The sequence below is a fragment of the Fringilla coelebs genome (assembly GCF_963513975.1).
Source record: "Fringilla coelebs genome assembly, chromosome: 20".
In the NCBI taxonomy this organism is placed as follows: domain Eukaryota; kingdom Metazoa; phylum Chordata; class Aves; order Passeriformes; family Fringillidae; genus Fringilla; species Fringilla coelebs.
This window is the reverse complement of record NC_140046.1, coordinates 4,941,407-4,967,840: the sequence shown is the minus strand read 5'-3', so window position 1 is coordinate 4,967,840 and position 26,434 is coordinate 4,941,407. Positions and strand designations below refer to the sequence as shown.

At 48.7% G+C, this 26,434-nt stretch overlaps 1 protein-coding gene across 1 annotated transcript in view; it reads right to left on the bottom strand.

Annotated features, from left to right (window-relative positions):
* Window positions 1–26,434, bottom strand: part of SLC43A2 (solute carrier family 43 member 2) — a 28,586-nt gene continuing 2,152 nt past the window's right edge. Inside the window, exons 3-14 of the mRNA XM_084219308.1 lie at window positions 19,843–20,032; window positions 18,820–18,875; window positions 18,067–18,143; window positions 11,944–12,036; window positions 11,171–11,304; window positions 10,565–10,767; window positions 9,765–9,908; window positions 6,250–6,388; window positions 5,683–5,815; window positions 4,735–4,808; window positions 2,944–3,067; window positions 1–2,114 (exon numbers count right to left, since the gene is read on the bottom strand). Of these exons, the coding sequence (XP_084075434.1) occupies window positions 1,953–2,114; window positions 2,944–3,067; window positions 4,735–4,808; window positions 5,683–5,815; window positions 6,250–6,388; window positions 9,765–9,908; window positions 10,565–10,767; window positions 11,171–11,304; window positions 11,944–12,036; window positions 18,067–18,143; window positions 18,820–18,875; window positions 19,843–20,032 (1,529 nt within the window). The 3' untranslated portion in view covers window positions 1–1,952. The remainder of the gene's footprint in view (window positions 2,115–2,943; window positions 3,068–4,734; window positions 4,809–5,682; window positions 5,816–6,249; window positions 6,389–9,764; window positions 9,909–10,564; window positions 10,768–11,170; window positions 11,305–11,943; window positions 12,037–18,066; window positions 18,144–18,819; window positions 18,876–19,842; window positions 20,033–26,434) is intronic.

The window sequence follows — 26,434 nt, the reverse complement described above, 5'->3', positions numbered from 1 at the left end:
TTCCAGAATACAGTGTTGACAAAGGCAGTAAAGCTGCCTTGAAACAAACACATTTAATAAAGGCAACACATTAAAAAAAAAATCACAGATGTGTAAAATCTTCAAGTGGTGAATCCTTCTGAAAGGAGAGTGAAGACTAAAAGGTACCACGGAGCAGCAGCGACTGGAGATGGCGCTGCCGGCCCACGGAGCGCTGCCAGCAGCCAGGGACCACAGGGCTCTGAGCAAAGCTGAAACCCTGCCCGGCCTGAGGTTCTGCCTCCTTCACACCCCCAGCGAAGGAGCGCACACCCAGCTCAGCTTCCAGGTAATTTCTCACAGGAAGGTCGCAGCACGGTGTTGCTTCTTGGACTTTTCCAACCAAGTTGAATGTCTGATCCCCTGCCAGGCTTTGCAGTAAGACACCACCACTAGATCTCCATAGTTGTTTTATTTCTGCCCCAACCTTCCCGCAGCCACCAGCTCAGCCCAGTGCAGTCGGTGCTCCTCCTCACCCCTGCACAGTCCTGCTCCCCACAGCTCCACTCAGTGCAGTCCTTAACACAGGGCTACAGAGCCTGAGCTGCTGACTTCAACAAGAAGGTTAAGGGCAGAAAAGTCTGCTTTAGACAAGGAAAACCTCTATAAAAATAAGCAGGTTAAAAATTCCCTTTGTATTCCCTCCCTGGTGTGAACAGGCCCGGGGCATCTTTACGCACACATATTGCTCTGTCAGCTTCACCTTACAATCAATCACCAGGTGCTCTGTCCACACAGAGCATCAACATTGTAGAAGGCTCCTAGAACAGCCCAAAGTGGCAGCATTTTGGTCAGTCACAGTAACCTGGTGCTCAGCAGCTTGGTGACCATTATCATAGCAAGGTAAATATGCTATGGCTAAAGGAAAAATGACATCACATCACCCTGCCATATGTCCACAGGATCCAGTTACCAGACACAAAGGATTGCTCTGCACTCCTGGTTCTTTTCACCAGCAGGTCAGCTCATGTGAACACCAAGGCATCTGAAGCCCCAGAACTCAGCTTCAGGAAGCTTCTCCACTTAACTGAACACACACTGCTGCTCCCCTCCCAGAGCCATGTCAGGGGGGAAGGACAGGCAAAAGGCAACAAAGTCTCAAAGCACTTCATCGGTAAACAAGATCCAATTCTTATCTCAGAGGCTCCAGGACTGCAGACAGTTTAAAACACGTACAGGTGAGTTTGTGAACCGGGAAGAAGAGGAACTCCAGGCCTCCCAAGGCTTGGTCTAGGACCAGTAGTTCACTATAGGCTCTTCATTTCAGTGTGGAAGGCAGATCCATTGCTCACAGTCTGTGTCATTTGCAGGAATAAAAGGTTTGGGAGCTGTCAGTGCTAGCAGCCAACATTTAGCAAAACACTGAAGCTGTGCTCATACACATAGGAATAAAAACCCCTTCCCTGCCTCAGAAACAGGGATATGTCTGGAGACAGTAAAACCACTGGTTCCAGCTACACATCAAGCAGAAAGACCATTATGAAGCCTTGGGGAGGGAGGACAGTGCAGCTTGCATCCGAGACTCTGTCAGCCAAGTTTGGGGGAAGAAGGGGAGAAAACAGATTGCAGTGTGTTACATTTGCAAACTCAAATTATGGTCTGTCTTCCCTCTTCTCCCATCCCTCTATTCCTTCTCTCCCCAGTTTCCCATGCAAACTCTCTGCTGCTGGAGAGTGTGATCAGGGGATAATTTAAGACACAATAGCTGTGTGGCCTTTATAAAAAGGAAAAGTGTCCCATGTTTTGGAATAAGGAGTGGGAAGTCTCCTCCTGCCATGTATCTGAGGAAATCTCAGTCATGATGTCCAGCCCTCACTCGAGTGATGAGCAAAGACTGGCAGAGCCAGGGGAGAAAAGTCCTGGCTTACACCACAGGTAGAACCCACAGATGTGGTAGGAACTTGTACAGGGGAGGTTGTACATGAAGCACCAGTTTAAACAAAGGCTTCCTCAGTGGGAGTGCCATTGATTTTGAAGAAAAGTTTGGCATCTTCCATCTTCTGCTTTTTTTCTCTCTCTAGCCTGCGCCTGTAGCAGACCAGGTAGATTGGGAGGCAGAAACCCAGGAGGCTCAAGCCAAGCAAGCCAACATTCACCTGCAGGAGGAAAGCAAACCAAAATTAGTCTGGTTAGGAGAAGACAACAACCCAGTCATGCATGCAGCAGTGTCAGAGCCCAGCCCACATCACCCAGCTGTGGGCAAACCAGGAGACGCCCTGCTCCGTGCGCTGGCAACATCCTCCACTGTTTTCATCTTTACACTCCCGTGCCCAGAGAACCTTGTGTGTACAAGCTAAATGCTGCAAGAGTTTGTCACTCTGGATTATGGCTGTGGGAGTCTTGTTCCACACAACAGGCAAGGGCTGTTTGAGCTGCAGGTGTTTCACACCGAGTTTGCTGAGTGAAGAGCAACAGGCATGGGCACATGTAGCCTAGAGACCAGAATTCTCCCCAGCATCACGCAAGTCACGATTTTATTGAGCTTCCCAGACTCTCAGCAAGACACCACATCAGCCCTGCCCTCAACAGCCATTTGGGTTTTTGGACATTAGCATGAGCAATCCAAAATTTATTGGTAATTGGAGCTTGTAGCTCTGAAGCATCACAGTGTTTTTCTTCAATTTTGAGGTCTGCTCACACTCACCCATTTTAACCTGACAAATTCTGACTCACACCACATAAACTGTTAGTGGAAAGCACTCCCTTCCTCCCTTTCCATTCTCCATAAGGGTTACTGGCTTTCCTGTCCAGGGACTCATTACTCACACGGGGAAAGGTCTCCTGGACAGCACCAAGGTAACAGCAGACTGAGGTGCATGCAAAATTACAGCTGTTTTTAACCTTGGTCCATGCACAGGAGTCCTTAAATGAGCCAAAAATCATCTTAACCCCCAAGCTTTCACATCAAAACTGAGAAGAACTTGCCCAGAGGGGGTCTCCTTTCAAAGGTCCTGTCAGTGCCATGAAGAGAGGCTGCTGCAGGAGGGCAAAGAGGGCGCTGATCAACGACTGCAGCCCTGTCAGGCTGCCAAACTGAGTTGAGGGGTATCTGTCAACAAAGAAAGCAACAGCATTATTATGTGTCACCTTGACTTCATATCACTCAGGTCAGATTACATTCCCAGTCCAGTAACAACAGAGACCAGCGTGAGAGCACAGTCCCAAGACAGGCATAATGTGCAGAACTCCCTCCTGCACTGTGTAACTGCCCCTTTTTACAGGCTATTTACAAATACCCTGTGGTGTCACACTGCTCCTGAGAGCAGAATGGAACTGGTGCCAAGGCTGGAGCCTTCTTCTTCAGATTATTCTCATCCTGAGCCCCCAGACTTTAGTAATACCAGATCCAGCACTTTTGTTTTGCAGCTCTGCTGTGGGCAAGTGGAAGTGCTTATACAGCTCCTGTTTCTATTGCACAGGGAGCAGAGTGTGGATATTTACAAGTTAAAAGCAGAGCTTCTTTATCCAGATGACAACACCAGTGGCTGAGCAATCATTTTCATCTGGTCATAACAATTTGCTCCCTTTGGAGGTGAGTGAAACCTGCACAACAGGTTAGTGTTTTCCTTTTTAGAGGACAAGTCTGATCCTATGTTAAACTAAACAACACTGTTGACTGGCAAGTGCTGGTATCAGATAATATTAATGGAAAAATAAATTTCAGGAATCATCTAATATCTTTCTCTTTTCATGACTGAGCAGTATTTAAAAAGAGTCAGGTTAAACTAAACTTGGAAAGAAAGAAGCAAATAAAAACCTCAAATATTCAAAAAAGTCATATTCAAAGCAAAAATACCTCAACTCCAGGAAGTTCCAGAGTTGCAATGGTCAAATAGGATTAGTTTACAAGTAAGGTGATACTTACTGCAACATACATTTATTTGCCTTGCCCAAGACAAAAATATTTTGCTTCTAGCTGCCAGGGAACCAAAAGTTTATACATTTTTGAAGCAGAGTCTTAGATGTGTTCTCTAGTGTGGATTCCCCAGACAAGGGGATCTAAACCTTTGACAGAAAGAGTCTGTGGAGCTGTGGAGTCTCCATCCATGGCGGATATCCAAACAAAATCAGCTGCACTCCTGGACAACCTACACTAGCTGACCTTGGCCTTGAGAGGTCCCTTCCCACCTCAACAAATCTCTGATTCCCTGAAAGGGAACAGCTCCTCTTTGTTCCTATGTCCTACCTCTCAGCACTGAGGGACAGATCTGTTTTCAAGGCCAAAAACATTGCTTAATGAGGAAGAGAGCATTTAGATTCAGCTATTGATAACTTGCAAAGTTGGAAACAGGATGGGTGATCTGTCCTGGGAAAGGGAGGAGGCATCACTAATGGTATCTTGAGCAATGTTTTACCAATGTCAGCTTCAGAGGAGGGCAGCAGCAATGTTTTCAGTCATGTTAATGTTTTACCTGGGCACATGCACACATCTGCTCATTGCAAGACAAAAAAAGCCTTGAGTTTTTACTATATAACCTGTGTGTCAATAGTTTAGCCTCACACATAACTGTTCCTGTCTCTGTTGCTGAACAAGGGAAGCACTGGGATTTCAGCCCAGCTATTGTCATGTCTAGAGGTGACTGAGGAAACAAGTTGCTTCATTTTTCCCCTCTGACCATGAAGACTTCATTCCTGATCTCCCTTTGCCCTGGACAACCCATCATCCCAAACCAGTTTATCTGGCTAGTTACATCTTATAGGGAACCAGAGACTTACACAGCTGCATAGAGGCCTCCCACAGCTGAGTGGATGAATCCTCTCACAATTGTGTGCAAAATGAAGGACAGAATCTGAAAAAAGAAGCAGAAAAATGTCACATCCTAGACACCTAGACACTCAGGTGTGCCAGACCCCAACACCAACCATTCCTAAAAGCTGTTCTTCTAAGGTAAGACTGGCAAACCCAAAATCTGAAATATCAGCAGGAGGGTAGAAATTCGTACTTGTCTCCAGGCACTGCCTTTCCTTACTTTGCACACACACAAGATATCTCTCATTTGTAGGTGGCACTGCTGCAAGGATGTGTCCCCAGCAACCCCTGGCCAGGATCACAATGCTTTTCCATGGCCACCAATTTAGTTAATTTTCCACAACTTACTGCAGACAACACGTAAGTATGAGCAAACTGCAGCTGTTTGCCTACATCATCAAGGTGTGCTTAAGTATAGCATAAAATCACTAAACTCCTCTGCCAAAAATAGGTGGTGCCACAGAATAAATATTTTAACAGTTTATAATCCCACAGGTACCATTGGGCACAGCATTTGACGCAGGAATAACCTGCTGTACACATCACCATGTTATGCTTCTTGCTGCAAGTTTTTCCAGCCTTCAGCAGCTTAAATCAGGCCCAGTTGAAATGTACAGACAGTGCTGAGAGGATCTTGGTGGGCAAGAATTTGTTGCCACACAGGGCAGCTGCAGAAACTTTCAAGTGCAAATAAATTCTGAATCAAGTGGCATTTTAACTATAGCTACTTGTTCAGGTTTTCCCAAGAGATCTAAACTGCACAGTGTTATTTGTTTCTGCTCTAAAAGTGGGGCTTACAAAGCAGGATGGACGTTTCCCAGCAGTGCCAATCCCAGCCCTTCTGCCACCACCAGCAGGTTCTCCTGGCACTGTGCTGTCATTCTGCCAGCACCCCACCCATTTCACCCACTCACCTGCAAGGGCAGATTAGGAATAAGACAGGTGATTCCAAATCCAACCAGCAGGAAGTTGGTGAACACAAAGGCATTGGTGGCGTTGGTGATTTTCTGGATCTGACGGTCACGCTTTTTCTTTTTCTTCTCACCTCTGGAAGGACAGCAAAACCTGGGTTACAAACACTCCCAGCAGCTGCTGGGACTCACAGCAAGATTCTCTACACATCACATCAACTATCTACACCAGTCTGGTTACAGATCTGCCTATGGAGGTGCTGGGATCTCCACCAGTGGAAGCTGAGGAACATCTGGGTAATTATTTCAGTGCTGTTACTCTTACTCTTAGGCTAGGAGGGAAGTCTGAGCCTCTCCTGCTACAACTTAAATTTGCTCTTCTCGACTGATCTTAGTGGACATGGAAGATAGTCTGCTCCTTTCCTCTGCAATTATCAAGTCTTCCTTCAGGCTTTCTTTTCTATACTGAAGAGCCAATATTCTTTTCAGTCTTTGATCCCACAACACACAAGGCAGAGCAGAGGGGGCCTGCCAGGTGGCTGCATGTCCCGTGTGGGGCACACTACGCACTGCTCAGCGTTGCTCTCCTCATTCTCTTCTGAGCCATCATCACACTCTTTCATTCTCCAGTCCATGATGTATCCGATCACAGGCGCTGTCAGCAGGCACAGCAGCTGCAGGACCCCAAAAATGGAAGTGTAGAAAGCCACTGCAGGGGGAAAAAAATTATTAAAAATAGTTTTCAGTCCAAGCGATAGAAAAAAATATGAAAAAAGCCTTCCCATTGATCACTTCTCTTATTAGTCATTCATCAGCCTTCCAGACATCAGAATAGACATGCTGGGCACACTTCCTTCAGCCATTTTGATCCTGCACTGGAATTCTCTGGGCAGCAGCAGGTAGGGCTCCAAAAATGAGGACACAGCACCCACTCAGTGTCAGTGAGGTTTATTCTGGGCAGGACCAGCAGGAAAAGTTTTTACAAGCTTTGTGTGCTGCACAGCCAGGCCTGCTTTAGTCATCTCCTCTCCTGCCTTGCTGGGAGCTGCAGCTACAGCTTCTCCAGCTGGGATGCTCCAGTGAGGACAATCAGGCTGGGAAGGTGAGGACTAACCCAGTTTGTGCTGAATGGACAAGTTTGGAAGAAAGGGGACAGGAGATTAACATCCAAAAATAACAGCATTCCTGAGCAATTGTTAAAAAGCTCAAACTGATGAAAATTTCCTGCTAACGATGAGAGAAGTGTCCCCAAGGCTTGCTAAGGGAAAGCTGATGCCAGCAGACTCAGAAGAAATTGTCCCCTCCTGTTACTGAGCAGTTCCCCCACTCTGCAAGGCTTTTTTTCCACTTCCTCTCAGCAGCCCACATGGTGACTGAGGCACCACACAGAAGGGCTGGTGAGTCATGGTGTGCCACAGCTCCAAAATAAGGATGTAGCCCTGAAAGTGCCCATCTCAGCACACAGCACAAGTTACAGCCCTGTGAGCAAAGCAGCTGAAATTTTCATTTGTCCCTCCCGTTTTTAAGTCTAGCCAAAGCAGTACAGCCAGGATTTCCACCAAAATCCACTTGGTAATGGAGAGAAAGTTTCCAACAAGCCTCTCTCTTCTAAACAGTTGCAGCAAACCCCAGCAGGGCTGCTCTGCTGTGCCCAAGCATGGCACCTGGGGATCTTTTCCTGGCTCCAGCTGCTGGCACAGGAGCTGAGAAGAACTTCCAACCTCCAAACTCACATTCATGGCCCCGTTCCTCCCACAAAGACAAGCCCTGAAGTGACCCCACATCCCCTCTCATTATAGCAACTGCTGCAGCCAAGAGAAACAGGTGGCATCCCTCTCTGTGAGCACTGCAGGAGCTGATTTACTGGTGTCTGGTTATTTTTTAATAGAGGGTAAGAAGCAAGCCACGCTGTCATGTTTTGCCTCTTTATGCTACCCTGAACACTTAATCTTAGGCTCTAAACAGCAAGGGCAGAGGCCAGCTTGAATTAGGGAGTGAAATTTATGGGGTCAGCAGGGGAAGGGGAGGAAACACAGTAGCTGCTACAAAACAAGGCCCCCTCAGCTTATCTGTCATCTTAAAAAACATTCTTTCCCAAGGAGAAAAAGCAAGAATACCTAGCAAAGGAAGCACACATGGCTACAAGCCTTTACATTTCCTGTTTTAGATGCTTTTCACTCAAAACTACCCTGAGCAAGCACCTCACACTGTTGAGTTTTCCAGCCCAAGGTCTCTCAGTATCACCACATTTGAGAGCAAGGTGACATTTAACGAAAGATACAGACAAATTTCAGATTCTAGGCATAACAGGTCTCCTCTCCCCTGCCTTCCTACAACACAATTACATGGTTCATTTACAGAATGAACCCTTCAGCTTCTTCCTCATCTTTTGGGGGGTTTCAGCAGACAAGTAGCCACAGGCTGACTGCTCTCTCCACCTTTTGGTTTCCCGACAGGTCTAAGTCACAATAACCTGCACAGAAAGAACTTTCAAGGACACTCTGCCTCACTGCAATTAAAGACTTCACTACTTATCTGCATGATTTCCTCCACATCCTTCTCTCCTGTTGTAATCCCAGGAATATTTAACTTTTGACCACAACACTTGCAGGGTTTGACTCAGCTCTCCCCTCCCCTCCCTCAGTGCTCCCAAATGCAGCTGCAGGTGGAGGGAGCTCTCTGAGCAAACCCCACCCAAGAGAATAAATGCAGGAATCAGGAGGAATGTGAGGGAGCAGCATCCCATCCCCTCCTGATGCACACACAGATTGCATTTCTGGAGAGCTGCACGTGCCTTGGAGCTGCTCTTGCAGCAGAGCCTGACACTGCTGAGACCAGACAATACCACTGTTTTGCTGATGCCATGGAAACACCAAGACAGCGACTGCACTGCAATGAGCCCAGGCTACAATCAGGGGGAGGAAGGGAAAAAATAGGAAGAAATTTTAAAGGTGGAACAGAAGAATTGCAGCATACTCAAGGGGCACAATCCCTGTTTTAGCAGGGAGCTTGATCTAAGCAGAATTGGCAGCTTATACAGTTAATGTTAATTCTGAAATTCCAAGGAGGGGAGGAGAAGGAAAAAATTAAAATTAAATTAGTACAGCAAGCCAGGGTAAAAATAAATACTAATTTTTTAAAAAGTAGTGTCAGAGTTACAAGGTAAGCAGAAAAGGAAGCAGTGTTGGGAAAGGTAGGCAGTGTGAAGTTTGTCCTGTTTTGCTGTTTAATGCCTAAGCTGGCTCCTGAGCCAGGAGATAAAGAGCTGAATGCTGCAGGCTGTCAGAGGCTCAAGAAACAAAGCAATTCAGGGAATGCCAGGGCACTTGGAGTTTCCTGAGTTTCCTTCCCTCCCCCAGAGCTCACTCCTGTTTTCAAAGGAGTGCCTCCTGATTTATCAGCTTCATGCAATCCAGATTTAACAAGTTCAAACTGGATCTTACTACAAAGGACAAAAACAAAACCAAAAAAAGGCTAAGTCCTGTTTTGCAATCCTGGGTATTTTTGACAGTAAACTAATGTACTCTTTCCTGTTTGCTCCATGAACTTCACCAGGACTATAAATGCAGGGAGTCCAGCACAGGGAGCAGCCCTGAGGCTCGCCAGCACCCACCAAGGTGCACAAAAAAACAGCTCTGACTTCACTTCTCCCCCCTGGGTGCTGGGCTGAGGCACTGAGTCCAAGCATTACTCATGAGAGTCAGCTGCTCTGCATTCTCTGCTTGCTTGGGATAACTTAAGCAAATATCTGATGAAATAGGTTTTCCAGTCAAAATAAAAATTAACAGTCCACCCCCAGGGGTTACTTGTAAGAGCCTATGTGGGGAAATAACGTGGGGCAGTATCTGACAGACACAGGGTTAAAATTAGCTTGACATTCAAGCACCTACCTCACTGCCCCTCCGTGCTGGGCTGGTTCCAGCCCTTCCCTGGACCCTCCCAGCAGCTGTCAGTGCACTTGGACACCATGGATTGCCCAGCATGGAGTATCTGCTGAGTAATCAGCTGCTCTGCCTCCACTGACCAAGTCTGGGTCAGCTCCCAGCCCCAAGGAAGCAAGTAAAGGTCTGCAGGGGTTCCCCTACCTTGGCTTTCATCTCCAGACAGAAACTCCAGGATGGTGTTCATGGCTCCCATGTAGAAGATGAGCCTCAGCTGAGTGACACACATGGTGATGAGGCTGAGCAGCAGGATGGGACTGAAGACACTCTTCATGAAGGAGGGAGTAGCTGCAGAAGGGATAACAGAGTCTCTGAAGAAGGCAGCACATTTACAGTTTTGCCTCTGGCCTAGCAAGGCCTCTCCTGTCTAGGAGTGCCAGTGGCAGCCCCAAGGAGTTCACCTGGTGCCTCACAAACTCCCACCATCAACAGCTGCAGATACTTGGAGTTTGGCTACCCTGGGCAAGGCAGGAAGAAGGCTGGCCTGATTCAGTGGATTAGGACAAAAAGAAGCCTCAAACCATTTGCTTTCACCATCAAGGCCAGGTTGGATGGGGCTTTGAGCAACAGGTTCTGGTGGAAGGGGTGGAATTAAATGATCTTTAAGGTCCCTTCTAGGTCAAACCATTCTATGATGCCCCAGAGTAAAGAAGGCTTGGTCGTGGTGGCAACAATCCACCTAAGAGCCAGCAGTGACCAGCTGCCCTGTCCCCCTGCAGCCACACCAGCTCCCATGGGCTGTCCCCACCACTGGCTACAGCATTTGTGTTCAGGGAAGGACACAAGGACAGGATTCCTTACATAACTTGTGTTCCAGTCCTAGTGGCTGGCACGAGGCCCTGGCAACACCTGGATCACGTACTGCTCCCTTCCAAACAGGTCTGGAGCAGAGCAGAGAGGCCAACAGGCCTGTGCCAGCACCCTGGGGCACCCCAGAACCACACCTGCACTGTCAGGCTGGCACTTCACTTCCAGGTCCACTGTAGACAGACAGAGCTTGTTGTTCTCCTGCAGAGCTGTTGGCTCCTTGGGGCCCTTCATGGAGCTCCCCACGCTGAGACGGCGCCCCACAGTCGTCACTTGCTTGTAGAACTGCTTCCCAGTGATTTTGTGGTCAAATCCCAGCCAGCTGAACTTTATTTTCACCCTGTTGGGTTGCAAAGAGCATGAGAGCTGCAACACAGGGTGAGGAGTCAGAGGCAGCAACGTTGCAGGAGTCAGAAAGGCTATTTGTGGATTTAAGGCACTGGTTTCCATTACAGACCCACAAATGGTTTTGATCCAGAGCACACTGAGATACTTTCCCTGGGCCAACTTGGCATAAATCAATATAAAAATACTTATGACCAGGAACAGATCATTTTCCCTTTGTAATTCCCACAGTTTGGAAAGTTCTACTTTGCACAGGTAATCACATGCTAGTGGCAGGCAGAAATCCTTAGCCTAAGAGGTGGCAGCAATAAACAACACGCAAGGGGTTCCCTGCCTACTCCTCTAAATCCTCTGTGCCAGCTTTTCCTAGAGGAATGGGATTAGCCCTGGAGACTTACGAGTAGTCCATGTCTTCTGGTCCTGGGAAAGGCTCCAGGGGCCAGTTGAAGAAGCAGTTGAGGAAAACAAGGCCTGCACAGCTTGCCCAGACAAGCAGGATAAGGATGAAGGAGACCCCAAAGTCATATATAACCTGGGAATCACAAGGGAATATGGGTTTGGCTACAGGAGCAGAAAGATGCTTCAATATTCTTGGAATGAGGGCTGAGAAGACTGGGGAAAGAACATCATGATACACTTAAAATGGGTGTAACTAGAGTGTTAACAAAAAACAATTTTGTGACAAGGACTTTCTTGGAAAACCAGCAGGAATTTCCCTGCACACCTGAGACTGCAATGAAACATCCCTGGTTCAGAACCAGTTGATCCATCCAGGCAGCCCAGGTGACCATCTCATGTCCCTTCAGTGCCATCTGCCAGCCATAAATTATGTTCAAAGCCAACCACTGGTGACAATCACACAGATGAAATACACATGCATAATAAATATATATATATAGACACAAGTTAGAGATTAACAAAGCAATCTTTTCTAAAAAAAAACCTTTAGTTTTTCACTTCTACTTAGCACTTCTAAAAGTTTTCTATCTGCTGCATTCTTGAGGCAGTCACTTGGGAAGTCTCTAATACAGACAGGAACTGAATCTTGCAAATGCACATCCCTAAAAAAGAGCTTTAGCTAATGGCCTCTCTTTCTTTCCACTTTATTGCTAAACAGGACAAGACACCAGCACAACACCACCAGTCACAAGCCTTGATCCCACAGGCTCACCTTGATTCCTGGGAAAGTCACAGCAGAGGAAGCATAGGAGCCAATCATCAGAGCAATGAACGTGGAACGAAGGTCCCCAAACATGTTGGGCAGCTGGGGAGAGAGAGGAAAATCAGTTGGAGCAGGAATGAGGCTTTCTTGAGGAGATATTGGCATTTAGGATTAATTCTCATGGATACCAGACTGTGAAGCAGCCAGTTTTACTTAGGCATGACTTAGCTCTTTAAGACATTACTCTGCAGGTTTCACTGGTGTCTCCAGAGACAGGGAATGTCTACAGTCCAAGATTTATGTGCTTACTGATGCTGCTTCTTTCCAGACTGACAGCATATTTTGCATCACTCACCTTTAGCACAGGAGCATTTGCTCTAGCTCTTGTGTTAAGAGTTCCTTATCCCAAAAACCTTTAGCCACCACTTTTCCTCTCCCACAAACACATGCCCAAATTCTCAGTTTATCACCCTCTTTTTAGTCAAGGGTTGTTAGACACAGGCTTCAGTCTTTAAGACACCCTGAACTGCCAGCTTTGTTTATGCACCTTGGGTCAGCACCCAAATCCTTTGCAGCAGACCAGAAAGTTCCTGTTATAACAAGAAGGAACAGAGACAAGCACAAACGGTGCTGCTGTTTGCATTTCCATTTCTAGCCATCTCCAAGGCTCCTCCTGTGGCAGCAGACTCTCTGCTGATCATTTCTGCATCACTGGGATGGCTCAGATGCCTCAGCACACTATCCCAGAGCTGGTACAGGGAAGGAATCACAAAGACCAGACACCCAAGGATTCATCACTGAGCTCTGCAGCAGGCAACACGACATTGCTACTCCTGCCAGCCACCCCTCTTCACTGCCTGGGCTCCCATCAGGTGTGCTGGCAATGCTGAGAGCAGACCAGGCTGGTTCTGCAAGGAGCTGTTGGGAAAGCAAAGCTCTCAGTAAGGACAGGCAGCAGCAGTTCACAGCAATCACTTCCACCACCTGAACAGCAAAATCACTCCCAGGATGGCTCACCAGCCCCTGCTTCCTCTCAAGATTCAAAGGCAGAAACGCTGGCAGACCTTCCTACTCTGCTGGGAAAGGAAGAACCCCCTCTTTTCCTAAATAACCAGAAGTGAACAAGTTTCCATCCACTCACTAATGCTGGCCTGGAAACTGGAAATTACAGGGAGAAGCACTGAAGTTGTCAGGCTATGGAGAGCTGGGCTGACACCTCCTGAAGCTGGTCAATGGGCAGAGATTCTGCTGCAGGCTGGCAGATTTCCCTCCCACCTCCTTTTTTTTTGGGTCACTTACTCCCCAAATTCACTCGAGCATCACTACCACGTCAGCCTCAGAGGACCTCAAAGCAGGACACTGCAGATGCCTTCTAGGACTGAAAGCACGAGCAGCCCTTTTTCTGTGCAAAAAGGCTGCTGAACAAAAAAAATTCAGAGAATATCAGCCTGAGCAAGCAAGTGCTGCCATCACACTCCCCCTGCACAGCTGAAAAACAAACCCATCTTTCCCAGGAGCAGCATATAAGGCAAGCAAATCTGGCTTGTGTCACGGCGTGTTTACAAGGCAGAAATATTCCTGAGCAGGAGCACTCTGGGACCCATCTGGCTGTTTATCATCCCCGTGCCTCACTGCAGAGCTTCCTATGCACTGCAGGTCCTCACATAACCCCGGGCTGGGGAGCAGCAGCAGCGATGTGCTGAGCCTGCTGCTGCCCATGAACCCTGGAGGAGGAGGAGGAGGAGGCAGAAGAGGCTGCGCTGCTCTGCGGAGCATCCCCACACCCATCGCCCCGCATGCGGGAGAGCTGCCAGCAGGCTGCTCCCGGGAGCTGCAGACAGGAAACGGCTCAAGGATCCAAAGGTCTGTTACCAGGCACTGAAAAATCTCCTCCTGGAAGCACTGCCCTCAATTTACACACTCCCAGAAAGCGGCATCTGCAGAGTGGAATATCTGAGGGTTGTAAAAAAGGCTGGTTGCTGTCACCAGGATGGGCATTTCTTTCATCCCAAACACCCCAAACCTAAAATAATGTCCAGAAATGACAACAAAACTGCTGCTCCTGCTGGGGAGCTCAGGGCAGGGCAAGAGCTGCACAAACACAGCTGCTTCTTGGCAAGGGCTGGTTTTCCCCAGAGATCCAGAGTCCACAAAAAGCTTTTTTCATACAGCAGGAAAGGAACTTCCAGGTGGATCCTCCTGCTCTGAGGGCTACTGGAGACACAGAACAGGAAGTCGTGACCAGGAGAACCCAAGGCTGCTTCTGCCCTGATTGAGACAGAAGTCCTAGAAAGGCTAAAGATTTCCTCAAATCCAATTTGGCACCCAGCAAGCAGCTAGATTAAAAAAATTGGACAGAAGAGATTTAATGTCTTATCCAGCCCAATCAAAGCAGAAACTGCAAACACTGAGCACTTGGAAGGAAGAGAAATGTGAGACTACCTGGAGGGACAGAGGGGAGATGAAGGAGGAAAAGTCTTGAGGGATTCAGGACCAGAAAACCTCTCAGACTGAGCCAGCACTGGCAGTGCCTGTGCAGGTCTCATCTAAAGACCAGCTACAAAAACAACATGCAATATTTACCAAGTCATTTTTCATGCTGTCTTTATACTAGCAAGCATTGGAAAAAATGAACCACAGAGAGGAGAGAAAAAAAAAAAGGCAATAAAAAACACAAGCCATGGAGCAAGTGAGCTCTGTTTTTCTGCCACCAAAAAGGATCTAATCCTCATTCTGATCTCATCCCCGCAGGCCAGAAGTGACTCCTCCACCAACTTCTGCCCATTCTGCTATGACAGTTCCAATTCTGCAAGACCTATGACGACAGAAACTCTTAAGCCTCTTGTTTAAAGGTCACTGACACTCAATGCAATATTAACTTTATGCCCTGTCACAAAGACACTCAGTGAATGTTGCCACACGTAACTGTTTTTTACTGGAGTCCTTTATTGCAGGTCTGTAATCCTAAAATGATAAATCATTTCCTCTTGCAGATTTTTTTTCCTCATCCTCCCTACAGTGAGTTTATAATAATTTATATTGTTTTCCAGCTTTTCCCTGGAGACTTTCCATATACAGAAAACAGCACAGCATTGCTACCAAAGTCTGTTTTCCTCCTCTTGCAAGGACTGTTTGAAAGAACAGTAAAAAAAAATCAAGGCATTGAGAATTAGACTACTGAAAAATGGTATTTTTGTTCAATTAAACTTTGTTTTCCCTATTGGGGGTGTATTTGGAAGTTACACAGACACTAAAAGTATGTTCTTCAGGAAAGCCTCAAAGGGCCCCCTTTGCCCAAAGCATATGGAAACCCCTGTCCCCATTCTCCAACAAACAAAAGCTCACAGTGCCCTAAGTTTTCCTAATATTTCCAAGCAAAAAAGATTCCCTACACAGAAATGTCCCCCCCCCTCTGATTAAAGGGGGCTGTTTGCAGCAGAAAATCAGAGCGAAGCAGCTGTAATTCTTTGAAAGGAAAACAGGACAGAGAACAATCTATAAAAGGCTCTTTGTGGTAATTTATCACACATGTTTATTTCTTTGCATGAAATAGCTTCGGAGCAGAACCAGCGCCAGATTCCTGTGTTGCTGTCAGAGCCACCAGCACAGATCTGTTTCCATTTCCAATCTTCACTTACATTGGCCAAGACCAAGTCACGAGGCAGAATCTCCCCTCTGCATTTTAACAACAGGCACAGCCTGACCTTGTTCCCAGAACTGGGAAGCCTTTGCTGGCTGCCCCCTCCTCCCCAAGCCACAGGCCAGGCACCCAGGAGCAGCAGCTTGTTTTGGCTCCACAGCTTGCCATGTGCTTTCATGATACCCTGGGGACTTGTTGCTGGAAAAGGCTTTAAACTCAAGAGGCAAAGCTTTGTGGAGCACTGTCCCAGGCTCTAATCCTCGGAGATCCTGTTTATCCCTGTCTGAGGGTCCCTGCCACCAGATCACACCATGTCCTGGGAGGTGTCAACACCTGACACTCCACGAGCTGGGCTTCAGGGACACCCTGCCACGAAGCAGCAACCAAAACCTGCCTGGGGTGGCCGAGGACAATGGCACCAGTGGGTCTGACCCGTTTCCTGGAGCAGCTCAGGTCACCTGCAGCTGGCAGGAGCAGGAAGTCACCTTGCTGTGACTTGTGCACACAGCCAGCACCTGTGGCAGCCAGACCGAGCTCCCCTGGCACCGGGAGGAGCAGGGCTCATCATCTCCTCGGTAATGAACGTCCTTACAAAGGTCTTTTGAGTGTCCCCTTTCAGCGTTCAGCCCGTCCCCTCCCGGGCACAAGGCGGGGCACAGCGTGTTCAGGCCACAGCCCATGAGCTTGTCCCTGTGTCCCTCCCTCGCCTGTCCCCAGGGGCCACAGCTGGAAGGAATCCACAAGGCATCAGCCTGTGACAGCAGAAGATGCTTCTTGACACACCAAGTGCAGCTTGCAGGCAGAATGATAAAGCTGTAAGCTGCCAACAACCAAAATACAGCTGGTTGTAACAGGCAGCAGCACAGCTATGCTGTGGTGCAGGTAAAGGAGTGTTTCCCTCCCACTTGAGGCTATTTTTAATGACATTCACACGCCTCAGGTACCTAAATGCCTCTGAGCAGCTGCACAAGCAGCTACACCTGCCTGTGGATTGGAGAAGTCAGGCCTGAAGCCACCCCAGCTCTTTGCAGAACACGCTGAGGGGATGGGCTCCACCTGAGGAATCTGTGTGGCCTCACAACATCACTGCCTCCTTCAGAGCTCCCCAAGGCTTGGATCTCCTCCTGGAAGAGCTGACCTTTTTCCTGCTGCTGCTCTTCCTTGGCACTGCAGAAGTGGCTCACTAATGAGGGCACTAATAAGTGGCTTTGCTTACTTCTGCTGCTAAAAGCCACAGCACACCCAATCTATTCCTGCCCTATCCTGCCCTCACTCCTATCATCACCAGTGGTTCTAAAATAATCTGTGACCCCTTAACAACCACCCAGAGAGACAATAATCAATGCTGGCAGCAGGAGGAAGGGAATCCTCTCTCCTCTCCCACAGCACTACTGATGTGCTCCTCCATGCCTTGCTTTTATTTGAAGCAGGATGACATTTGCCCCACAGTTCCTTGGGGTCACAGCCAAGGCTTCCAGTGAAGAACACCACATATGAAGGAGGGAGCAACATCTGCACAGAGGTCTGAAAGCTTTGAATACATGAAAGCAACAGCAGCAGCAAAACCATGGTACACAGAGTGCTCTCTAAAGCCAGCCTCTGCCAAACTTATGTGCCAGGACCTCAGCCAGTGTCTAAGCCCTGTTAAATTAGAGGTAACTTTAACAGGAAGTTTTACTTAACAGCAAGTTCAAGGTAGTGCAGTCCAAATCTGAAAGTTTTTAATTACAGCTCAGGGGGGGAAAAAAAATAATTAAAAAAATCAGTGCTTCCCAGGCTTGTTTTCTGGGCGACTTTCCACCCAGCCCTGCTTGAGCCACACTAACAACAATCAGGGTAATGAGGCAGAAAATAAAGCAGTTATTTGGAGAATGATACTGCTTCTGCCTCCAGGCAGAAAGAACCCCAAAACGTAGAGATCCAGCTGACAGTTGTTGACCAAAGCTTTCCACACAATCCTGAACATATCCAAGTGAGCTGTCACACCCAAAAACACAGCATTTCTAAGGAAGCCTGTGAGGGACTCTCACCCTTCTGAAAGGCAAAACCTTTTGTGATCAAGAAGAACCATGGGGCTGAGATGCAAGCTGAGCTTGCAGAAAGCTGGTCATACCCAGCTGCAAGGGTTTGTGCCCTGCTGATTCTTCCTGCACTATGTCAATGCTAAATCCAGTGCAAACACACATCCAGCCTGTGCCAAGCAGCTGAGCACTGCATGTACAGGCACATTATGAGCCCTAGACAAAAACACTTCCTTTTTTCACCCCACCTTCACCTGAGATACAAAGGGCAGGTGAAAAAAAGAAGACTGGGGAAAACAAGCTTTAGAATAACAACCAAGGACTCACTCCCAAGGGCGACTGACCCTTTGTACCAAACACAAACACGTGCTATTCAAGCCACAGGCAGAAGATCCCCTCTGCTGCTGCCTGCCAGCCCAGCTCACAGCCACAGTGAGGAACAGAGCGGTCAGGTAGTAACTCTTCACTTACCGTGAGCGACGTGAAGGTCATGCACATCCCACCAAAGCCATTCAGAGCCAGGGCAATGAATATCAGCACAGACAGAGCTGCAACAATAAAAAACCTGCCCTCAGCTCCCACTGGGTGCAGAGGGAAAGGAGAGCCCTAAAGGCTTTGGTCCTGACATGTGGAAATCTCCGTGGATCAACACCCTCAGGACATGTCACGCTGCTCCTGACCCAGCACCCATCTCCCCAGCCTCACAGACTGGCAGGGACAGGGCTCTCCTCCAAGGCAGCTCAGGAGGGGATGGAAGGGTTCCTTTTCTCTAATGCACAGACTTGCTGATGCAGCTTGTCTGGTGGGTCTCAAAAGGAAGATTTACTTGAACAAACAATCCAAAGGGTCATTCACTATCTGCTCTTGAGCAGCCAGCTCCATCTACCTCTGCTAAAAAAGCCAATTACACATTGGGTGCTATTACCCAACCCTGAAAAAGCCAGGAACTCGTTTGGAATTGCTCCTTTACAGGACCTGGCCCTGCACAAACACAAAACTAAGAGGCCTGGGTATCTCAGACGTTTGGCCCTTGCTACACTCTCCACTTGGTGTTGTGAAACACCAGCCCTTCCCAGAGCCACTTGGCTCCCTCAGCCTGGCTGATTGCTTGGCTTGTGACCCCAGTACAGCACTGGGGGGGTGACAGTTTGAACTCTGCTACCCCAAAAACCCCAAACCAGAGCCCTGCAATGCTCCCAGCTCAGCAGAAAGATGCCAACTTACAGTCTGGGTTACTGGCACCGTACGCAATCAGCACACAGGACACGGCAAAGCAGGCACTGAAAGGGAACCAGAGCCATCAGTTTCTCACAAACAGCCCCACCCACAGTCAATTACAGCTGCTTCCACCTCCTCAGCACCTCGCAGGGCACTTTCTGTAAGAGGGAGGGAAGCTGGCAATTTGGAAAGCAAAATCCAGGGAAATACCCAAATATTACTGGCAAACAAGTATTACAGGCAAGCCTTGCACAAGGGCTGGGGCAGGAACGTTTCCTCCCAGCACTGACACAGCTCTGTCTGGTCCCAAATTCCCACTGGGTTTCCAACACAGTTTTTCCAGCCCTCACCTCAGGGTGACCAAAGGCAGCAGCAGCAGCCTTTGTCCTAAGCCCCAGCACTCAACTCCTCTCTGGTAGGATCTGACTCACAGACTTGCCCTGTTTTTCCCACTCTGCCCACAGACCAGTTTGGTTTCTAACCAAGTTCACTGCTTTAAAATTGTGACAGTTAAAACAGTGCTGGGGTCCAGTGATCCCAAAAGTCACTAATCCCTACATGCCATGACAGAAGCAGTTGACAGCCTCGCTGTTTGAGGCAGAAAGCAACACACACCACATGGAAGAGAAGGGCCCTGGGAAAGGCAACAGGACATGTTTATCCCTGAGTTAACTCCCCAGCCTGCAAACAATGATGTAACATCTTGGTTTTGTGCCTCTCAGGACATAGCTCCCAGCCCAAGGAGAAAGCTACCCTCCCTGACTCACAAATGACTCTGCTCTTCCTCCAGGCTCCATCTGGACAGGGATCACAGAGCAGCACTGCTGAGCTGAAGTGTGGACACAGAGTCCCAGGCCCTTCCCTTATGGAGCAATTCACTGTGCTGGCTGAAATCACCCCAGAGCTGCTCTGCTATCCTGTGCAGATGCCAGCCCCATCCCCCAGACACTTCCCAAGGCTGCAGGGAGCCCACAGCACCCAGCCAGGGTGGGAACTGAGCCCTCAGCCCCCCAAGCCCTGCACACCCACCTGCCCAGCAGCCGCAGCTTGCGGGGGCCGTACTTGTCCATGACAATTCCCAGGGGCAGCGTGATGGCACTGAGCAGGAAGGAGCCAATGGTGAAGGCCAAGTTCAGCATTTCATCCTGGGCGTTGCAGGAAGGCCATTTGTGCTCTGAAGCTGTGCTGTTGTCGAGCTCAGAGGTGTTGGTGGTGGTCTCTACACGGGGTGAGAGAGGACAGCGGGTTAGGATGAGATTTACAATGCTGCAGGAAGGAGGGAAGGGAAAAGCCCTGCTGGGCATATGCCCTCCACAGTCCAGTTTTTATTCTAATCAGTGAGAAAGGGAGAAGCAGAGCAACAAAAGGATGAGGGAAACCTGATGAGCTCTGCTTTGAGCAGGAAAAAGCAGCCATGAGACAGGTATCCCACGCAGCAGCAAGGTAAAAACCCAGGGATGGAGAGTCATTAATTTATTAAGACAACTATACAGCAATGGCCTGGCAATTACAGGAGACTAAACCCTGCTAAACCCAAAGGGATACAAAAATAAGGTCCTCCTAATCTACAGCTGTCATGTTCTCAGAGATCTTTTCCCTAACAAAACTAACGACAGCTACAGCCAAATCAGTTATTTTGGTTCCAGACACCAGGCTGACAAGGCCTGGCACTGAGCAGCAGCCTGCTCAAATGAAAAGCTTCCTACCCTCACTGCAGGCATCAGGATGAAGAATGGCTTTGCAGCAGCCACCCTGCTTTGACTGCCCTGGCTCTGAAAAATCCTTCCTGGATTTAACTACCCTGTTCCCAGGGGGGCTGGCATCTCACCTGCCTTCTCTGGTTTTTTAAAGGATTGATGCATCTTTAAGTCCTACCCTGTAATTAGCATTTTCTATTCTTTCAAAATGGGTTTAGGTCACACAGATCAATTATATCCCCAGCTTTCTGTTCTTGCCCTTACATGAGGAACTCTGCATGCAAACTCCCACGCTGAACAGAGCCCACGTTGTGTAACCAAGACAGAAACAGGACAGTTAAAAAAAAAAAATAAAAGAAAGGAAAGAAGTTCCCTTTTACTGCCTCATGTCAGCTCTCCTCCTGTTACATGCCTATCCCAAGGCTGCTTACAACTCCTCGAGTGAGCTGTGTGCCTTCAGACTTCCATTAACTCACAGCTCCAGTGCACTCCAGCTCTCCTTCTCCCAACACTTATCTGGAACCTTTGCTGCTATGACAAAGCACTTGCTCTCTTGCTGCTGCTGCAAGCCAGTGATATAAAACACCCTCCTTCTTATTTAATAATTGATCTGACAAAGTTCAGTACTAAAGGAGGAACAGAGAGAAGTCACCGACATAACCACCAGCATGAAGTGAGGCTGGAGATTCCCAGTGAGCCCTGGTTGGTTTAGTTAATTAGCAGGAATCCCTCATGGGCAAGTGGCTTCTCATCCACTGCTCGCTGTGGCTGGTGGGGGAGATGCCCATGGCTGCTCTGTGTTAGCTCTGGAGGGGGCACAGTCCCACCTTGCACCTCCCTCCCTTCTACTCAAACCCCAGCTCCTCTACAGTTACTGGTTTCACCCTGGCTCTCCCAGCTGCCCTAAACCACCCTCCCAGCTTTGTGTCCACTGCAAACAAACCTCACCCCACCTTCCTGCCTTCAGGTATCAGCAGGAATTCAGGCACTGATATCTGAGGCCTCGGAGCTGCCTCTGTCCCCTCCCAGCACTCCAGGGAAGGCTGGGGCATTTCTCCCCATTTACATTGCTCCCATCAGTGTCTTTGCTAAGATTGCTTCAAACTGCCTGTGTTCCTTTCCACTGCCATGTGCTCCTGACTGATAACTTAATCTGCCCCTTCTCTTGTCCTGTTGGTCATGGATAGCCAGAGTAAGCAACAAATATCCCCAAAATGTCACATGTGCCACCAGCAGCATCTCCTCTGCAAGGAGGGCAGCACTGCAGCCTGAGGCACCCGAGTCACATCCTTAAAAATCAGTCCTGGACAGACTTTGGGAGCCTCTCTGCAGTTTTCACCCACAGCATCAAGGCTTTTGGGCTCTCCACAAAGATAAATTCATAGGAAACAGATGTGGGTGAGAGGTGAAACTCGGGAAAACAAGGAGGAGGGGGGAGAACTGACAAAGTAGTAGCAGTTTCCCTGTGTCAGCACTCTCCAGAGATAGCTCAGCTGAGGAGTGGAAGGAGGGTGGAGGGACATGAACAGTGCAGTGCACGTGTTAAAGCTCAGTAACCCTCCCCACACAGAGATCCCCAAGCAGGAATACTCAGCCTTTAAAGCTGGAGAATATGAATTCCTGTTCATGTTTTGATGTGCTCATTGCTCTGTGTCCCCAAGGAGCTCCCACAGCACCTGCTGGCCCTCCCATGAGGGGTGTGCATGAGGTGAGGACACAGCTTAGAAATAGCAAAGAAATTTGCCCCTCTCTGAGCACTGAAAAGCTGGGAATGGGACACCAGACTTCACTCCCTGCCTGTACCAACCACCTTGTTTACAGCTGCTGGGTGCCAGCTCCAAGGAGGGGCCAGGCAACAGGACTATGTGGAAATACAAATTGTTTGTGAAAATAGAAGCAGCCCCTGAGCAACAAGAGAAGATCCACTGAGGCGTAATGGAAATGATTCCAGCAGCCCTTGGCACCCTGACATCCCCTGATCCTTTGAGCCACCTCCATAAATAGAACATTTTGGAAGGGCTGCAGGTGTGTGCTGCAGGCACAAGGTCCAGCCAAGAGCCAACTCATCCGCGAGCACGGATTCATGTGCCAGCAGCTCGTTGGCACAGGAGGGAGAGTGGCAGCACAGGGCATGCAGCTAGGAGGGGCTTAATGGGCAGAGAACCTGCCTAACTACTCACCTACCTCATGCACCTGGTTACAGCAAACAGCAGCTTCCCCTCAATCACAGCTCAGATCCCATTCCAGATCGGTGCGTGCCACACTCCCGGGAAAATCTCCTACGTGCCTGGCTCCATCTGGAAAACTGCTCTGGGGAAGGACTGGCTCTGTGCCCAAGGTGGTGCCCTCCCCAAATCCTCTTGCCAAGTCCACCTGCATGCAGCACTCGAGGTGTCACACCCGGGCAAGGCAGCAGCACAGGGGCTGTGCTCACTCACTGCTGCCTCACTGACAAGCCAGCAGAAGCTACAAGTCTTTACCAGCAATTACAAGAACATTGCTGCCTATTTTTACAGCACTCCCCACACAAGCAGCAGGATTTCTACTGCCCAATTAGTGGTTCAAGTTACTATTTAAAGAATGACAACTTAGGTAAGGAGAAGGCTGCCTGGGTAATCATTTATGTCAAGAACATCTCTGGGATTTGTTCAGGCTGGAACATTCAAAGCCATCCTTTCTCCAAGCAGCAGGTCAATCATTAACTGCTCTTTACTGACCTCTTTAAATCCCAGGCACACACACCACATTACCAGAGGAACGAGTCTGGCTTTTCCAGCAGTGACTGCCATCTCAGATGGCAGAGAGCAGCTCTCCTTTCATCTTATTTCATGGATCAGACTGAGTCAAACAGGCAAGACACCCCCAGCCACCCTGACAATAGCTCTGTCACAGCCTGCACACCCTCATCTTCCTCCTCTTTTTTTTTATAGAAGAAGGAAAAAAATGGAGGGAAAAAAAAAGAGACAGAAATCAAGGGCAAAGAACTGGGAGTATTGGTTTAAAAAAATAGCACACTGAAAGACATGTGCAAACAACTGATTCTGCAGTCTGCCCACATAAGAACATGTTTTCTCTTTTTAGGATGGTGTCATACTTCTGGGAACTGGGAGGAGATGTTCTTGCTTTGTACCACTGCAAAAACAATTTATTCGGGTTTCCCTGCCCTTCCCCTTGCACTTCCAGGACCCCCTCTCTGGGTGCCTGAAAGTTTCATATGACCAAAGCACAGTCCCAGTTAAACTCCCCTTCTCTCCCCAGCTGTGGTTTCATTTTGCAGCTGCTCTCAGCCAGCACCTTCCTATGACAGCTGCTGCTCAGCACAGTGTGTTTCCTGTACGAACTGAATATTTACCACCTTTACTCTTTTCCTGTTTACAGCCTCACACGTGCAGCCCTTTCACAAATCCTAGCTGTCATATCTGCCCAGATTGTGAGGGACCTTCAGACTGCAAATTCCCCACCCAGAGCTCAGATAAATATGGGAAAAGAGCTGTGAGACAGCACCTTCCCCCTTTGACCACGTCAGGGCTCGTTAACTCACTGTAAGTGAATTAGCTTATCATCCCTTTGGTACTCTGCAGCCCTGTCTTAGAGGAAAGCCCTCTGTGCCCCTTATCTCTGCTCTTTGTGAGCAGATTATCAAGTTCAGGACATTTTTCTTTCTTCAAGCATGTTTCAGCTTCCCAATCCCAGAAACATCATAGCAAGGCAAGGCCCTGGACTGATCAAATTCCCCAAGAGCTGATAAGGCCCAGAATGGTGATAAAGACTGTGGAGTCAGCACTTGCACGAATAAAAGATGCTGCTTCAGTTGGTTAAAGGCCAAGTAGTAGTGTAGTAAAATTAAAATGGGAACAAAGTGCTACTACCAGGCTCCTTGTCAGCGAATTTCAAACATACCTCAGGAGGTGGCCCAACGGGTACAACCCCCCACTCCAGCCCTGTTGCACAACTGCTCTAAAAATATTTTGTTATTTCAGTTTTTTTTCCCCAGGTGTCCATCCCCGGCCTCATACTACTGAGTTAAGAGTCCACTGGACCCCACGTTGGTACAATGGCTGAGTAAAATCCAACACAAGGAGCCAAGGGCAAGCAAGGGATTCAACAGGGAGACAAGGAGTCCTTCATGAACTGCAGCACTTTCTGGGCAGCTGCTCTTACCTTCAGAGAAGAGCCTGCAGAAGGGACAAGGTCTAGTTTTGCCTTTCATTGGAAAGCATCACAAAGTACAAGAGCTTATGCTGACAAACTGAAAGCCCTGCCAAGAACCTTTGGCTCATTAGGAAAACTCTATTTTTTTTTTCTTTGCAATACTTACATGCCCACAGCAGCATTAGGAACAACAAGTGCCCAAAGGCTACTAGTCATGATTTGTTTGCACCAGCCTTCCAGCGAAGTTGGCTGCAGGATTCAATAGGTTACACTGAAAAAGGCAACCATTGGGTCACCCTAATGCCAGCAAAGGGAAAACTCAGTTTGGGGCTGGTAATTGAGAGCCTCCACACACTTGGAGCCAGGAGTCTTCCCCACAAAACTCTTACAGAGAGGACAAAACCAGAGAAATGAAAGTGAGTCAGCACAGATTAATGCCCCCACAGCTCATCACAAGCCATCACCAGAGTTCAGAAGTGATGGCCAGATATTTGAGGACAATGAGAACATTTGACTGCACAAATTTCTTCTCAGGGATCAAGCTTTCTTGCCTCAGGGCACAGGTTAGCCACTGGGAGGGAGCAGTTGCCCCCAGGGCAGAAATTTCACAGCAGTCCAGACATTTGCATCTTCCCTGTGGTCTGTGGGCATGGGCACTCCCAAGGGGAGAGCCAAAAAAGCCACAGACTGGTGAACAGGAGTGAGAAACCGAGGTGAACCTCACTGATCTAGGGCAAACTGAAAGCAGTCAAGGCAAAGAGCACGAGGTGGGCCCCAAGTGAAGTTCTTGTCAGCAGAGCACATCTCAGGAAGCAGACAAGCAAATGCCTGCTCGCAGAGACAGTCAGCATTTGCTTATCAGCTCCCATGTGCTTTATCTGGGTGGCAGAAAGTCTCCACCTGATGGGTTTAATGTGATCTCTTGGCTGTGACAAAGTCTCCCTGGTGTGGAGAGAACACAGCAGCCTTGAACAGAAGTCCTGCAGGGTCTCCAGGCACTGGGAGTCTCCCTCACACACAGGAGTGTTCCTGGGGACCCGAGTGACAGGGACACACTTGGGAGCACTGCCCCGAGAGCAGAGCACAGGATGGAGATGGAGCTGCCAAACTGCAGCTGATAAAAGACTCAAACATGTGCATGTTTGCCAGGTGCACCAACCCAGGCCCCGGTAGACAAAGCAGGGGAGATAAGCAGCTGATGAATGAGCAAAACCCAAAGAATCATCACATCATTCACAGGTACCTTTGTCTGGACTTTGTTTCCCCACAGCTCAGTTTTCCCCCACTGCTCTCAGCCATCACTCAGTTGAGGCTCCATGCACCGATCTCCAGCTCTTTTCACAAACTGCTTCCTCCACCAGCCCCAGATGGGCTGATCCAGTCTCAGTCTCCATCACACATCTCTGGACAGAGCCCAGACTGCCACTTTTCACTCTGCCCTTCCCTTCTCTGAGCACATGCAAACCTTCAGCCACCACAGCAGCTTTCCAAATCCACACCACACCTCTACCCTGGGGTTCCTTTTAACCCCACTGACCACCCAAACACTCTGTGGGATGCACAATTCTCTCCATGCCCAGGCTGGAGATAGGTGTCCACATCCAGGCTGTTTTCCCAGGACTAAGATTCCCACACCACAAAGTTCTCTCCCCTTCCAGGCTGTGTCTGCAACAGGGATAGTCACTTCTGGCTGGGGCAGAGGGTAAATCTCAAGCCCTCACAGAAACACAGCCTGGTTTGAGCACATCCTGGGTACTTGAAGAAGGAGAGGA